Source organism: Colletes gigas, unplaced genomic scaffold (genome assembly GCF_013123115.1).
Source record: "Colletes gigas isolate AHSC1104 unplaced genomic scaffold, ASM1312311v1 Colletes_gigas_Sc00014, whole genome shotgun sequence".
NCBI lineage: Eukaryota > Metazoa > Arthropoda > Insecta > Hymenoptera > Colletidae > Colletes > Colletes gigas.
Genome location: NW_025106643.1, coordinates 6,628,818 through 6,644,259, shown reverse-complemented (window position 1 = coordinate 6,644,259; position 15,442 = coordinate 6,628,818). Strand labels below are relative to the sequence as shown.

The following is a 15,442-nucleotide window of genomic DNA, read 5'->3' as shown; positions in this document are numbered from 1 at the left end:
TCTCCGCGTTCTCTACGCCCGATTCTTTAACGCTCGTTAACCCATTCGTTCGGTAATCGTAGAATTTCGAGGAGGTTCGACCTCGAACGATCTCACCGGTTTCGTAGCAATAAGTATCAACAAAGAGATTCCTATACAGGGGCAGACCCTAGCCTAACCTATGCGCTAATCAACTACGCTCTTACGTTCTAGAGGTATACATGATGATCCGACCTTACGACAGCCGTGATAGGGTAAGCTTTCCTCTCTTTCGCGTAAGAAAACTCCCAATTATTCTCCGTTCTTTTTCTCTCCCTTCTTCTCATACCCTCTACCCCCACCCTAACCCCAAATTGCATTCTCATCAGTCTCTCCCGTACTCTCTCTCTCTCTCTCTCTCTCTCTCTCTCTCTCTCTCTCTCTCTCTCTCTCTCTCTCTCTCTCGTTCATAACGCCTCTCATCGCCGGTCGTAAATGTCCTTAAATATTTATAAAATCACAAACTTGGCCGCGCGCCGAGCCCCTTGACTCAGCAGTGCCGCGAGATATGGTGGCATCACAATTTAATTAACGCACGTTCGACATCCACCTCCTCGTCGGATGTATCGGCTATCTTTCTACGCCCGCGTTGCTCGACTATCCAGCGACAAGTTCCGTTATCATGGTGTGCGGCGGCCTGAGGATGAGAACCGAGCGATGACGAAGCGAAATGAGATTCTAAGATTCGAAGGCGCGAGGACAAGGATCGGCTAGGAGAGAGACGAAGAGTGTCGATATAGGAAGAAGACGGGTGAGACGCGGCCACGACGCGGCCACGACGCGGAAGCCTTGCCCGGATAACGAAAATTCGCGAACGAACAGATAGACAGTCGAGGCGGAGGTTCGAAGGTCGAAAGGTTTTCTCGAACCGGTGGTCGCTAGTTTTACAGTCGTTACAGTATAGATACACTTATGTACAAGTGGCACCGCTACTTACGGGGCTCGGACTATACGTATTTGCTGGACAATTGTTTGGCCAGCTCCGTATACTTGAGAAATTTCGAGTGCGGGCTCTCCTCGAGGGGAGAGGCCGCTGACTGAGACGGGCTGCCGTTCGCCTGCGGAAGCGGCGGCGACTTGTTGCGCTGGGACGTGGGGGGCGAGGAAGAACTGTGACCGGTCGGCGGTCCCGCGGTGGCGTTTTGAGAGACCGCGGCCGCAGCAGCCGCAGCAGCAGCGGCGGCCGCAGCCGATCGGCCGATGGTCAAGGGGTCCGGGATCACGCCGTCTTTGACGAAGTGCATTTTCGACAGGTGGTGCCTGTACGCGCCCTTCGAAATGAACGGCGTGTCGCAGAAGGCGCATTTCATGATCGAATCCGCGGTGACGACGGCGTCGTTGCAGGCCCAGCTGAACGCCAGAATCGCGCCTGGGGCAGTTCCGGATCCAGGTCCACCACCCGAGCCAACCCCGCTCCCGGTGGCCGTACCGTGGCTCGACGTCGACCCGGGACCACCGCCAGACCTGGCAGCGCTGCCGCTTGGACCTCTTGTCTCCGTCTTGTCGCAGAGCTTTTGCAACGCGGCCAGCGGATGACTACTGGTCTTGCGCCCCTGCGAATCGACCGCGCTGCCCGTGCCGCCTCCACCTCCACCGCCGCCGCCCCCGCCGCTACCGCCGCCCGATAAACTGTCGAACATGGAGGATAGCGCGCCTAGACTGCTCGATCCCTTAGTGTCCGGCGTTCCGCGCGGGGTCACCGATCGGTCGCTGCTCGTCGGACTGCTCGTACTGTTTCTACACGGACTGCGTGCCAACTGTTCCATTTGCCCGGTCGACCTAGGAGTCGGTGGATTCACGCGCGGCGACATAACCTCCCGGCCCTCTTCCGAACCTTCGTGCAAACTACTCCGCCGATGGTTGAACGATCCCTGATCGTCCTCCTCTCTACAGTCCTCCATGATCTCTTTCTTCACGAACACGTCTCGGTTCGACTGAGACTGCGACTGCGGCGGTTGTTCCTCGTCGTTGGCGCCTCGTTCCTCGCTCTCCTCGTCCCTGGGCTCCTTTTTTACGACCACCGACGTCGACCCTCCCGCTGCCACCGTCGCTGACGCGGCGGCAGCCGTTGCGGACGCGATCGACTCCTCGTCGCCGGATTCTTCCGCGGTCGGGTGGTGACGTCCCGACGTCAAACCTTGCGGTGGCTGTTGCTTGTCGGGCGTGGCGCGATGGTGATGGGAATGCCTCTCCGAATGCCCGACCGAGGACAGTTCCAGACGCCTCTCGGGTGTCATGGAATCGGTTCTACCGCCGCTGCCCCGTTCCGATACGGAACTGGACTCGCTTCCGCTGCGTTCCCGGCGCACCGCCGTGCTCGCGGTGTAGTGCTGCTGTTGGTGGTGCTGCTGCTGCTGGTACGATCGCAGGAGGTTCATCGTTTGAGGATCCACCAACGGTTTCGTGTAGTCGACGCTCTCGTCGATACCTAATCGCTTCAAGATGCTGGTTCCCATCGGTGCGCCGGGTTGAGCGTGATGCAAGCCTGGCGTGCCGTGCCTGACGCGGGAGTCGAAGCTCTTCTCGATCAGTTTCTCGATGGCGTTTAAAACGGAAGGCGAAGAGCTACCAGTGGTTTCATTGGTGGTCGGTGTCGGAGTGTCCTTGCCCGGAGTGGTCGCGTCACTGGCCGAAGACGGCGACCGATGATGCCTAGACGACACTGGCGAACTGTCCTCGTTTACGCTTTTACGACCGCTTTCGGACGGCGGTAACGTCGCGGGCAAATGGTTCGACATCAGCGCGTTCTTCAGAAAGTTCCGTTGATTCGCGCTCACCGTCCCCGCGCCGATACACTGACGTATATGATCCACGAAGATGGTTGTCTCGATCTTTTCGCCGCATTTCTCGCAGGTTATTCTACCGGCGTGTTTCCCAAGGCTGTGGCTCAGACCCGCCGCGGCGTCGCCGTTTTTGAACTCGTTCTGCGCCCGCTCCAACTCCAGCAACTTCCTCACCGGCAGCGACTTCTTACGTTTCTCTCGCGTTTGTCGACGCCGTCCGCCGCTCTCGGTGATCGAACGCATTATGTGCTCTTTATAATGCGAGTTCTTCACCATGTGGTTGCTGAGCTCCTTCAACGAACTGAACGCCTGGTCGCAAACCTTGCAGGTCAGTACCGCGCTCACGTGGCTGCTGGTCGTCCCGGAACCCGGACCCGCGGTGTTCCCGCCGTGGGGGCCCGTGGTGCCACCCCCACCAGGGACCGTCGTTCCACTCCCCCCACCGGCTCCAGTCACAGCCCCTGCACCGCTACCGCCGCTTCCACCGCCGCCACCCTTGCTCTCGTCCGAGGATTTCCAAGAGATGATCTGCTCCTGCGAGATGATGTTGGTGTAATGTTGCGTTTGCTGCATGTGCGATGTCATCTCGGCCAAGGAACGAAAGCTCTGTCCGCACCACATGCACTTGAGAATCTGCCTGGTTTGTTCGGCCCCTTTGCCCAGCCACACGTCCTGCCCGCGTACCAGCTTCCGCGGCAGGGGCATCGTCTCCTTGATCAGCAAATTCAGTTCGGATGGACTTTGCTTGCTGCTAGGAGTCGCGGAACCACCGCTGCCGCCGCCGCCACCGCTGGACCCGCTGTTGCCCGACGACGTCGTCTGAGGTTGATGGGACTGCTGGGCCGTCGGAATGGTCGGAACGTTCGTCTGCTGGGGATGAAGCGCGGAACCAGCAGGCGGTACTGGCATGTTGACGCCGCAGTGTTTCGCCTCCCTCATGTGCGTCGTCAACGCCGCCAGCGTCGGAAAACTCTGCTTGCACCATACGCACTTGAGCACGTCTTTCGCCTGATCGGCTCCCTTGTTTTGCCAGTGCGACTGCCAGGCGTTGTGTCGGCTGCCGGTCGACGTCGAACCGGTCGCGTTGCTAGCGGCGGCCACGACTCCGCCCGGTCCACCGGCCGTCGCGCCCGACGACGACCTGAACAGATCCTCTCCGCCTAGTTTGCTCAATTCGCTCATCTTCTCCAACGCCTTGGTCGCCTCGCTCGGTTGGTACGATTTCTCCAGCGCGGACGGCGGCTTCATCTTGCCGTTCCAGAGCTGATGGTGATCCATCACGCCGGCGGTGCTCTTCGGCGAGAGCTGCTGCTGACTAGTGGCCGCTGCCGCGACCGCGGCGGCGAAGTAGGGAAAGTGCGAGGCTACCACGGGCGACGTCCACGGCGACACGACAGGCGGTCTGCCGAAACCGACGGCCGTCACAGCCTGCGCGGGATCCTGGTGGACCGTCGCAGTCGCCGCGGTCCCTGCTAACCTGGAGGATTTCCGCACAGGAGGCGGCGGGGAATCTTCCGGGCCCGGTCGCTTTCTGCTCGGCACCGACAGGTCCAGCGGCCCGTTGTTCGTTTCCGTCGAAGACGACGGGGTCGGTGGTTTGCTCAGGTTGAGTATTTGCTCGTCTTCGTCGTCCTCGATCGACGAAGCCTTCCTCGTGCTGAAGTCGAGGACCGCGGGCAAAGGTGTCGCTGACGGAGATACCTCGCCCACGCTGCTCGGGGAAACCAGCAGGCCAGGCGTAGCGGCTGGCGGCGAACACGAAGAGGAGACCAACGGCGACACCGAGCCCCGGGACAGAGGCGAGTGACCGAGCAGCAACCTCTGGTGGGTCTGTTGCAGATACGCCGCCATCATCGCCGCGGAATGAGGCGGTAAAAGAGGATGACCGCCGAGCGGAAGGGGCACGATGCCGCTCGGGCTCACAGGACTCGCGCTGCTCCTCGTTGCGGGCGGCGGTGGACTACCAGTCGCCGGTCCGGACGATTCCCGAGAATCTCTCGAGGGACAGCGCGGACTCATTGGTTCTCTGAAATCATACAAGAGAAGAGATCGTTACGTGATGCAAACAAGAACGCTCGATTATATTTAGTCGCGAACCCCTTTGCTACCGTGCACCGATATACTCGTTTTCTGTTAATCGATTGCGTTATTTTCATACATTCATTTTCCTTATCGATCTGTTTAAATAAACGGGAACTACCCTTTAATACATATTAAGTTACGAATGTTACAATGTTATATTAAAATGGCTCTATAGCTAAATCTAAAGGTGGTAGCATATTCTGTTGATGAGACAAGCAAAGAATAACGAAAAGTATTTGACTTTCCTTTTTAGAGCGTTCAACTAAATTCTGCCGAATAATCTGTGCAATTAAAATTTTGTACAGAACAATTAACTCTGCTAAAATTCTTCTACCGACGTGGCCTAATAATTCTAAGCCTATTCATGATTTAATACGAAGCATACTTGAGAAATCTATTTGAACGCTTACTAACCTATAGAAGAGTCTTTACAAATACAATATTCTTTAGTCTTGGAGACAATACCGAGTGCAGTATAAAAAGAAGATGTTACGGTCGTAGGCTCGGTGCCCTCGTCGTAAATCGTTTCCTTTAGCGTCGAACCCAAAGGAGAAGCGCGTTTAGGTGTGTTTAAGCTCGCACGGCAGATGCGAAGAGGATGCTCCAACGTACAGAAATTTCAAGCTCGATAGCGGTTTCTTTGGCACCCGACGAGCGACTTGGCGCCAGTTTGTCGCTTGTCGCGTTTGTTTTGACGTTGTCCAAGTTAGGTTGCTTGACCAGCAGCTCGTTCGCAACAAAAGGGTTGAAGATTGGGCCCGGATTGCCATCGATCCTGCGATCATTCGGCGAGAACGTTAATTTTACATTCACTGCGTGTCGTTGACTCAAGAGAAAAGACCAAATCTTCTACCTTTTTTTACAAAACTATCGTCGTTGGTTCGTGCGAGTCGCTTCGCTCGCAAAATGGAGCGACCGGTCGGTATACAGTGAAAATGTTAATTGACAGCCCGTTTCTGCGAGAACGGTCGACGCCTGAGCGCGGAACGTCGAAACTGCGTGTCGATCGCGACGAACAATTTGCACGGGCACTGTGTCACTGCGGCCGTCAGTCATCCGGCGATAATCGGAAAAGCCGATCTTGGATAATAGCGGTGGAAAAACCGCGTGGAATCGATACCTGTCGAAAGCTCGTTAACGCGTACTCGTCGCGAGCGGAGGCCTAGGAGCGCGTGGATCGGCGAGATCCTTCCATCCATGGGTGACAAATCGGTGGCGTGAGTGCGTGCGCGGGCACGGGCATGGGCACGGGGGTCACGGGCGCGGGTGCGGACTCGAACACAAACACGAGACGCGAATTTGAAATCGGGCGCGAGAGAACGAGCGAGAGGTTGCAGGCTTGTCGACGGCTCGCTCGTAACTGACTGCCTCTGACTGAATGCCGAATGCGTGCCGCGAGATGAAAGGGGAGCACCGGCACGCATGCAGGGGAAGTTTTCGGGGGCTGGGGGGGCGTAGCGGGGCGCGGGGGTCACGGAGGCGCCGTCGACGCAGCCCGCCACCGGCACGGCCGCTGCTGCCGCGGCCGCGGCCACCCCCGTGGCAAGCGGTGATGCGGCAAAACGGTACCGGAGCGGTGTCACCGACGGCGTTAGCGAGATCGGCCGCGCAGCCCGACGCGTAACACGTGCCTATCTCTATTAGCTCTGTGACGTCGCACGGCAGTCGCCGATATCAGTCTGGCACCGGCTTATTTATCCCTTCGTACACTCCCACCCCCTCGTACGCCTCTCTATTACTCGCGTTCTCTCCCTTTGCGCTTCCCTTCCCCCCGTCCTTCTCCTCCCTCCGCTGCGTCCCGCGTGTTTCCTTTCGCGGCCAGTTTAATAGCGTTTCGTCGCGTCTCTCGCTCGCCCGCCACGGATCCCTGACGATTCGTTGCGCTCAAACAACGAGAATACCCGTGTGTGTACACGAGGGACGCCCGAGGTCGGCGACTTCAAAACGAAACAGCAGCATCGTTCTCGTTGATTTAGGAGGTTTACGACGAGCGCCCTGGGTAAAGCACCGGCTAATGAGTTTGAAGCGGACCGCATTCGTCGAAATATACGCCCATACTTTCCGACGTTCGCGCCTCTCCCCGTTTCGCGTCTACGCGCAAAACGCTTCTACGAATCACAACTCGAACGCAATTTTTTCAGCTTCCTACGATTGGCATCGCTGGCCCATCGGAACGAAACTTGATGGCCGACAGCGAAAGGGACGATAAACCCAAAGTAGAGCCAGTGCAGCGTATTTCGAACGCTAGTTTGCTTAACCTTTAATCTTTAATTACTCGCATGGGGTCGTTGCAATTGCTTCTATTGTACGTGCAAATCGTGCTCGCTAATATCGTTTTCCGGTGTGGCTGCCTAAACCGATCTCCCTCTACGAGATTCAGTACTATTAGCTCAAATTGACGACGTGGAAATTTGTAATATAGTAGAGAACTTACACAATTTCTCAGTTTAAGGGATTTCCTAAAGGGTATAGCCGAATAAGGGGGTCAAATGTGCCCCCAAACCGAATGGAACGAGCCCGGGGTCATTCGATAGCAAAAAAAAAATAACCCATGTGTGCAAATTTTTAACTTGAAATCTCGACCGTGGGGGTAGTAATGGGGTGAAAACGAAAATCATGTTTTTGAATTATTTCTCTTGACCTATTGAGTAAAAAAATGTAAAAAAATTCAGAGACATTTCGGGTACCGGGGCACATACTTTGGGAGATTTTCAGATTTTTTGATTGAAGAACCAGGTAGTGAAAAATAAAAAACAGCAAAAAATGCCGAAAAATGCCGATTACGTATTGAAGGAGACCCGGAACTACTTTTATACTTTTACAGTAAACAGGTATTACTATTACTATTACTCTCAATTTTTTTCAGATTTTTCATTTTGGTGCGCCGCAGTGAAAAAAAATAAAAACCGAGTTTTTCCTCATTTTCTGCGTATTAGAGTAACTTACACGTTGAATTTTTATGCATCCTTCAATATATAAGTGTTTTGTAGACTGTTTAATGTTTCTACACTAAGCAGAATTACATAACAATTGAAACAAATAAAATAAAGCCAACCGTGAGCGCAATATATCCTAGAAAATCAACGATATTTTCAACGGCGTCGATGGCGCAGTTGTTAGAGTGTCCGACTGCTGAACCGCTGCAAGTTTTTTTACCATAGGTTCGAGTCTCTCTTCTGGACTTAGGATTTTTTTTCCTTCATTATTTTTTTTTTCAAATTCTAACTATATAACAATGCTTTATATTTATTTATAAATGTTCTGATAGCATTTTACAAATATTTTAACCTGAAATATGTATAAATATAGTCTTGGAGTGTTTTTTGCGTTTTTATTTTTTTTGTCAACCACGATTATTGTTTAACATCTCTTACACTGAAATTAATGTGAAATGTTAGTTTTCAAATCTCTTACCTTTGACTATTGTGAATGGATCGGAGCAGAAGATTGTATATTGGCTTACTATTACTTCTTCTCGCCCTTCGATCAAGCAGATCTTTCCTTCTTTTTCTCTTTCTGTGATAAATATGAATGTTTGCTACGGCTTTAGTATCTAACGTAGACATGTAAGGGTTATTATCCTTTCCTTACTGCTGGTTTTAAAGATAATGGAAACAATTGCAGGACCAACCTCTACGGACCATGCCAAGTAATTATGTATAAATCCCATCGCATACAGTAGCATGAACTGAGTAATTAAAAAATACATTGTGAAACCCGAACGCGACAATCACCCATTGACCTGAACGGTCTGGGCCCTCACCCAACGAATCTTTATTTCCTTCGTAACGCAGGTAGGACAATTAATCATTTTTGCCCGTGGTTTCCATCGAGCAATGATACTTCATTCAAAAATAAGCATGAAACGATCAAACTGGTACTTAAAAATGGGTTTATTAGAAAAAAATATCATTGGCAGAGAGTGGGTTAATAGATTTGGCGTGGAATGGCCCTTACATGTCTACGTTAGATACTGAAGCCGTAGCAAACATTCATATTTATCAAAGAAAGAGAAAAAGAAGGAAAGATCTGCTTGATCGAAGGGCGAGAAGAAGTAATAGTAAGCCAATATACAATCTTCTGCGCCGATCCATTCACAATAGTCAAAGGTAAGAGATTTGAAAACTAACATTTCACATTAATTTCAGTGTAAGAGATGTTAAACAATAATCGTGGTTGACAAAAAAAATAAAAACGCAAAAAACACTCCAAAACTATATTTATACATATTTCAGGTTAAAATATTTGTAAAATGCTTTCAGAACATTTATAAATAAATATAAAGCATTGTTATATAGTTAGAATTTGAAAAAAAAAATAATGAAGGAAAAAAAATCCTAAGTCCAGAAGAGAGACTCGAACCTATGGTAAAAAAACTTGCAGCGGTTCAGCAGTCGGACACTCTAACAACTGCGCCATCGACACCGTTGAAAATATCGTTGATTTTCTAGGATATATTGCGCTCAACGGTTGGCTTTATTTTATTTGTTTCAATTGTTATGTAATTCTGCTTAGTGTAGAAACATTAAACAGTCTACAAAACACTTATATATTGAAGGACGCATAAAAATTCAACGTGTAAGTTACTCTAATACGCAGAAAATGAGGAAAAATTCGGTTTTTATTTTTTTTCACTGCGGCGCACCAAAATGAAAAATCTGAAAAAAATTGAGAGTAATAGTAATAGTAATACCTGTTTACTATAAAAGTATAAAAGTAGTTCCGGGCCTCCTTCAATACGTAATCGGCATTTTTCGGCATTTTTTGCTGTTTTTTATTTTTCACTACCTGGTTCTTCAATCAAAAAATCTGAAAATCTCCCAAAGTATGTGCCCCGGTACCCGAAATGTCTCTGAATTTTTTTACATTTTTTTACTCAATAGGTCAAGAGAAATAATTCAAAAACATGATTTTCGTTTTCACCCCATTACTACCCCCACGGTCGAGATTTCAAGTTAAAAATTTGCACACATGGGTTATTTTTTTTTTGCTATCGAATGACCCCGGGCTCGTTCCATTCGGTTTGGGGGCACATTTGACCCCCTTATTCGGCTATACCCTTTGATGCAACATTAACGATTTACAGAACAAAACACTCGATTACTTTAATAAACAGTTAATTCTAAATCAAATTTCGTATCGTCGTATTTAACTCCATGCGAACAATTGTTTAAAAAACGGGATGCGTCTAATTAAGAGTTAAGAACAATTTTTACCTGTCCGGAGGTCCCGTGTCCCTCAAAATCGTGGGATTCAATCTCGCGGTAGCGGAAGGCGGTGGCGTAGGCGGCGTTGCATCCTCGTCGTCCTCTTCATCGGTTGCGTCGCCATCCTCTTCTTCTTTGGTTGCAGCCGCACAACCCCGCTCGCTAGGGCTAATTGGGCCGTCATCCTCCACGCAATCGCCTTCCTCCCCTTGGAGGTCCGTGCCAGGCCCTGAGCCTTCGACTCCGTCCTCCCCTGGAACGAAAAATCCAACGATCCTTTAAGTTTGTAAGAAAATTTATCCAAATTGGCAGTTAACCGAACGTTAACCCTTTAGCACCCGATAGGACATTTTTGTCCACTAATTTAGAAGCCTTCGCGGAAGATCGATAATTGATAAATTAGGTATACAAACCAGTTTAGTTACCATGAATTTTTTGGCTCGTATCTTTTTAGAAGATTTTTAAGTTAGCTACTTATTTTTTTTTTTTGTCAATAATGCACCTTTGGTGTTAAAGGGTTAATTTATCGTACAATGTTTTTCTACAAAAATAATAGATGCCATAGATGTAACGTTAACATAACATTTTGATACTTAAATAGTTATAATCAATTACAATCACAGTTCTAAATATAATTTATACGATATACCGAGATTATAAATAAATTTCAGACTCTGCATTCGCCTTTAATGTGCCAGTATAAAGTTAACTAGAAAATATACAAAATCATTATTGTGAATTTAGTAAGAATAATTTCCCAATAATTTTCCATGTAATCTATTATATTTTATGTTATCGTAGCAGAATAATGGAGTGCAAGGAATTATTGCTTGCATGCACGTATTAGCTCTAGATTTAAATTATGATGCTTTTGATAATTGTTAAAATAGGTGGAAGATATTTAATGTTAATTATGTACTGCATGTACTGCACGATTGAAAAGCATAGAGTTACTAAATGTTCGAGTTTGTTAAACGATTAACTATCAAATATTGTTTACAAGGGTACAACAACGATAATTAAAACATTACTTTTACGTATTTTAATAACTCATTTATCGAAAATCATTAGCGTGAGCAAGCTTTTGCCGCTAAATTACGTTGTCGAATGTAATTTAATTGTCACTTGACAAGTTTTCCTTTTTGTATAAAATAATTCTCTAATTGAAAATCAAACATGCCCAATTCCAATGGAACTATCTATTTTACATTTTGCGTAGCATAGCTCGAGTGAGATGTGTTAGTGAACTCCAACTATGTGAAATCCAGTTACATATACGAAGGTCTACCCTATAAAAATTATTTACACCCCTTTACTTTGCTGGCTACTTTATAATTTATTTTACGATCGATCGTGTTGAGTCTGGGACCGCTAGAAGCAATGAAAAGCAAACTGACGACCAATCATCGAACAGACGGACGATCGAGCGGATGAAAACGGGTGCGCGACAAAACAGGGAGAAACGAAGAAGGAAGAGTGGGAACGAAGCCATGGGGTCTGAGAGGGAGAATTTGGAAACGACGCCGTCAAGAATAGAGGAACGACGCAAAGAGCCACGGATGCCGAGCAAAACAATAGCGCTATCTGTTCATTTATCAGCCTTTCGCGGTGGCGGTAACGACGACGCCGACGACGCCGACGACGCCGACGACGACGACGACGACGACGACGACGACGACGACGACGGCGGCTGTGTCGATGTTGCGAACGACGCGTCGATGGCGAGGCTGCATTGGATGCGTCGAGCGAGATCACGGTGGGCCATTGTCGAGCCAGCCAGAGACTTCCGTTCCTCGTATTATGACTCTTAATCAAATCGTTTCTACATTTGAACCTACGATAACAAGGCACCGGAGTCGGCCATCGTATCGTCCTCGCCGTCGTAGCGTTTTGTCGAAGTAGGTTGCGCTCTTTTTGGTCTTCGTCGCACCCGGATAACGCTGCTGTCAGACTCTCTTCGACATCGGTTACCATTCTTCCATAGTCTTACTATTTTCATTACTTTTTGTACGCCCAATCCACCTCTGGCTATTAGACAATTGTGTTTAGATACAGTGCAGGGGCCAAATTTAACATCTTAGCAAATAGAAAACAGAGTTCAGCTTCGGGTATTCGGTTTCAGCGAGCGACGAGGAAAAATGTTTCCGCGTATGGGACGGATGTTTCGATCGAAGCGCGTTTCGGCGAAAGGGTTAACTTGTCGAGCCGCGCGAGGATGGTTCCGATACGCGAGGAGGATCGCCATCTTGTTCAGAAGTCACGCGTTCTCGTTCGAGAAGCCGAGGATGCCGATCTTAGGACCGAAGAAAGCGAAAGAGGCGGAAAGGAGCCTGCACACCTCCCTTTTGAGAGGGTGGGGACAACCAGGACGAAGAGCACCGTCCTACTTTGCCGACTGGCCAACCAAACGATCGTTTGTTCACCGATGGGCCGCGGAAGAAGGAGGGAAAGGAGATCGCGCATTGATCCGCGGAGGCATCGGCAACTAATTACGCAGATTTATGTCCCCATTGTCCATTGTCTCTCATCCGGAGCGGCCCTCCGAAGCCCTGCGCGACCGTGAACGATTCGATGGAAGAGCTGCTGCTGCCTGCCGCTGCCCAGCGATCCAGCCCGGGAACGGGAGGTGCTCCGACCAGGAACGACCAACGACCACGAAGACGACCACGTCGACGCCGAGAACGAGGAAGACGACAACAAACCTGGACAAAAGGAAGAGCTCGAGAATGGTCTGGAACCGAGCTCGTACCGAGAAGGGATACGCAAGAAGTCGAGAGACCAGGGCGGACCACCGGCGGACAGCTCCGCCCGCTTCGAACATCCTCGATCTCTTTTCCCTTCCGTTTCCTCTCGTTTCGCTTCGCTCCGCGTAAAAACAGACGTGTACTCTTTGCACCTTCCACTTTCTACCACCTCCACCCTTTCCCCTTTTTGCTTTTATCTTTTTATTTATATCGTAAGTAGCATTCATCGAGCCCTTCGATACAAAAATATTAATTACCAACCCCTTGCAACGCAAATTAGATTTTTCTCAAAAGATTTATACTTTGGGACCATACGCGAGTCTGCACAACTGACAAATTAACATTTTAATAGAGAAATTGTAGCAGATATTAATAGCAGATTTAAATCAGACTTTAGAACGTCGAGTAATGGGCATACGATTTCATAGATACACGGGGTTAAAAGGGGTTAACTGATAACCTCTTGGATCTGTATAGTACCGTCGATTTTCAAACGTGCCTATTCGATCGCAACCAACGCGTCTTCTTTTAGGAAAGCGATCGCGGATTTCTCGAATTTCCTGACATTGGCCTCTTGGTCCGCGAGCGTCCGGAGGCGGCTAGAGATCGGAGAAACGGTGGCGAAACGAACCAAAGAGAGGCCTCCGGATGGCTACTGATGGAATAGAATGCGAGTGGCTTGGCGCAAGCCTAAGATCGCGTATCCCCATTGGCGGACTGTTAACGAGGAGGCTAGCAGCGCAGGGTTGCATATTCAGACCTCGAGATAGATACGAGAGGAATAAGGAGCGTGGCGTACCGAGGTTGAAAGCGGCCAGTCCCTGACACCGACTCGAAGATCGCTGCTGCACGATATCCGCTCCTCCCGTGCTCTCGGTTTGGCCAAACGTTGCGCCTTACCAATCACTGGGATATATTAGCTACGTATCGGCGCTTTGCCCGTGAAACCGGACTCTACTACGTGCACGCGCGCGTACAAACCTCATCTCTCCTTCTAGCCTTAACCCTCTGCCCACCACAATCTTAGCCGTGTTTCTTTCGATCGTCCTCCTCCGCCGTGCCAATACACCATCGGTACACGATGCACAACAATAATTAGTCTTATCGGCGAATCCTCTCCTTCTCTTCCTCTTACCTTCCTTGCTCGACTTTTTCCACTCCTCGCCGTTCCTTTTCCTCCCCCGCTCGCATTCTCCAACCCCTCGACCCTGCGATCTTTTCTTCCCTTCCTGTCGGGCTTCCGCTAACCGTCCGATCGCACATACTTCTTTCGATAAATAAGTGGACCGAACTTCTGTTAACGGTATTTTAACCGTTATCTATTATACTAGTGGAAAATTTTAACAGAAACGTACAAGTTGGATCACAAGGATCGTCATAGATCGTCAGGAACTATATTTCTTAGAGTTTTATCACTAATTATAAATATTTATAGACATCTACTATTTGAATAAAGTCACACGAGATCGGAAATCCTCGTACTCGAATACAAAGGAGTCGATAAAGACGGGATAAACAACGATATGGCGATACGATATCTTAAGCACGTAATTCATCTCTCAACGCGACTCTTCATTATTTAATTATAAATGGAAACGTCTGTGTCGGACGGCCTTACGAACCTTTACTCGAAACGAGACTTCAGCAGTCCAGTAGACGAGTATTTGAGGAGTAAGAACGCTTCAGAGACGACCGATGGGATTTGAACGACGCACAGTGCGGTATTTGCCCGGAAAAGCCGGACTATCGCAAAGTTTACTTAATCTTACAGCTGCTATAACTTCGTCTGATTTTTATGAACAAATACACATTTTGCAGTTTGGGCATTCTACTTTCCAACGCATTAAACAACTATTAGGTACCGGAAAACACGTTCGTGCGATTAACTGGTACCAAATTTCATGCAATAATCGAGGTACTACTGTACGACCGTTGCTCCATTTTTTACAACGTCATTCCGGGTTATTTATCAGACGTATTGTGCATTCCTCTTACGCATCTTCAGAGGTCTGAATATGGCGATCCACCGTACGCGTACGTACACGTGTCAGTACATGGTACCGGTTAACTGGTATCACATACTCGTGCTCGGTACCAGCGGTGCCCCCGAGCCGCTCGACAGCCACATTGGTCACGCTTGCGACTCCCTCGGACGATGGGACGCAAAGATCGATGCTTTTTAATTGCCAAGAAGTTAGCTCGCCTCGACGTACCCACTGAATCGTGTGTACAACAGCAAAATGATTGGTATTTCAGTCGCTCTCGAGGTTACGAAACGATCCCAGAAGTTGACACACACTCGGAATCGAGCTGTGACAATACGTTCGTCCCAAATCCCCATTTCAAACGAAAGTTGCTATTGGCTGATATTTCTTTTTAATAAGTTATTCGGTGTGGCAATAGTTAAATTCATTTATATATTTGGTATTTAATACGTTTGCTGCAATGGCATTTTTCATGGACCTTCGTGTTCGAAGGCGTAGACCAGTTACAGTTATTTGTACTATATTTGCATACCTGGCGGTACGGTAAACGTTTTTGTTATACAATGCAAATTTTGACAAAAATAGTCGAAAAATTACAAATACATTCTATCGACGTGTAACGA

The 15,442-nt window shown here is 48.9% G+C and overlaps 1 protein-coding gene across 2 annotated transcripts in view; it reads right to left on the bottom strand.

The window, feature by feature from the left end:
* Nucleotides 1–416: 416 nt before the first annotated feature.
* The window catches only part of LOC122399536 (protein tiptop), a 144,251-nt gene continuing 129,225 nt past the window's right edge, over nucleotides 417–15,442 (bottom strand). For both annotated transcript variants that reach the window (XM_043400278.1, XM_043400277.1), the window contains exons 3-4: nucleotides 10,100–10,343; nucleotides 417–4,827 (exon numbers count right to left, since the gene is read on the bottom strand). In XM_043400278.1, coding sequence (XP_043256213.1) covers nucleotides 966–4,827; nucleotides 10,100–10,343 — 4,106 coding nt within the window. In that variant the 3' untranslated portion in view covers nucleotides 417–965. The remainder of the gene's footprint in view (nucleotides 4,828–10,099; nucleotides 10,344–15,442) is intronic.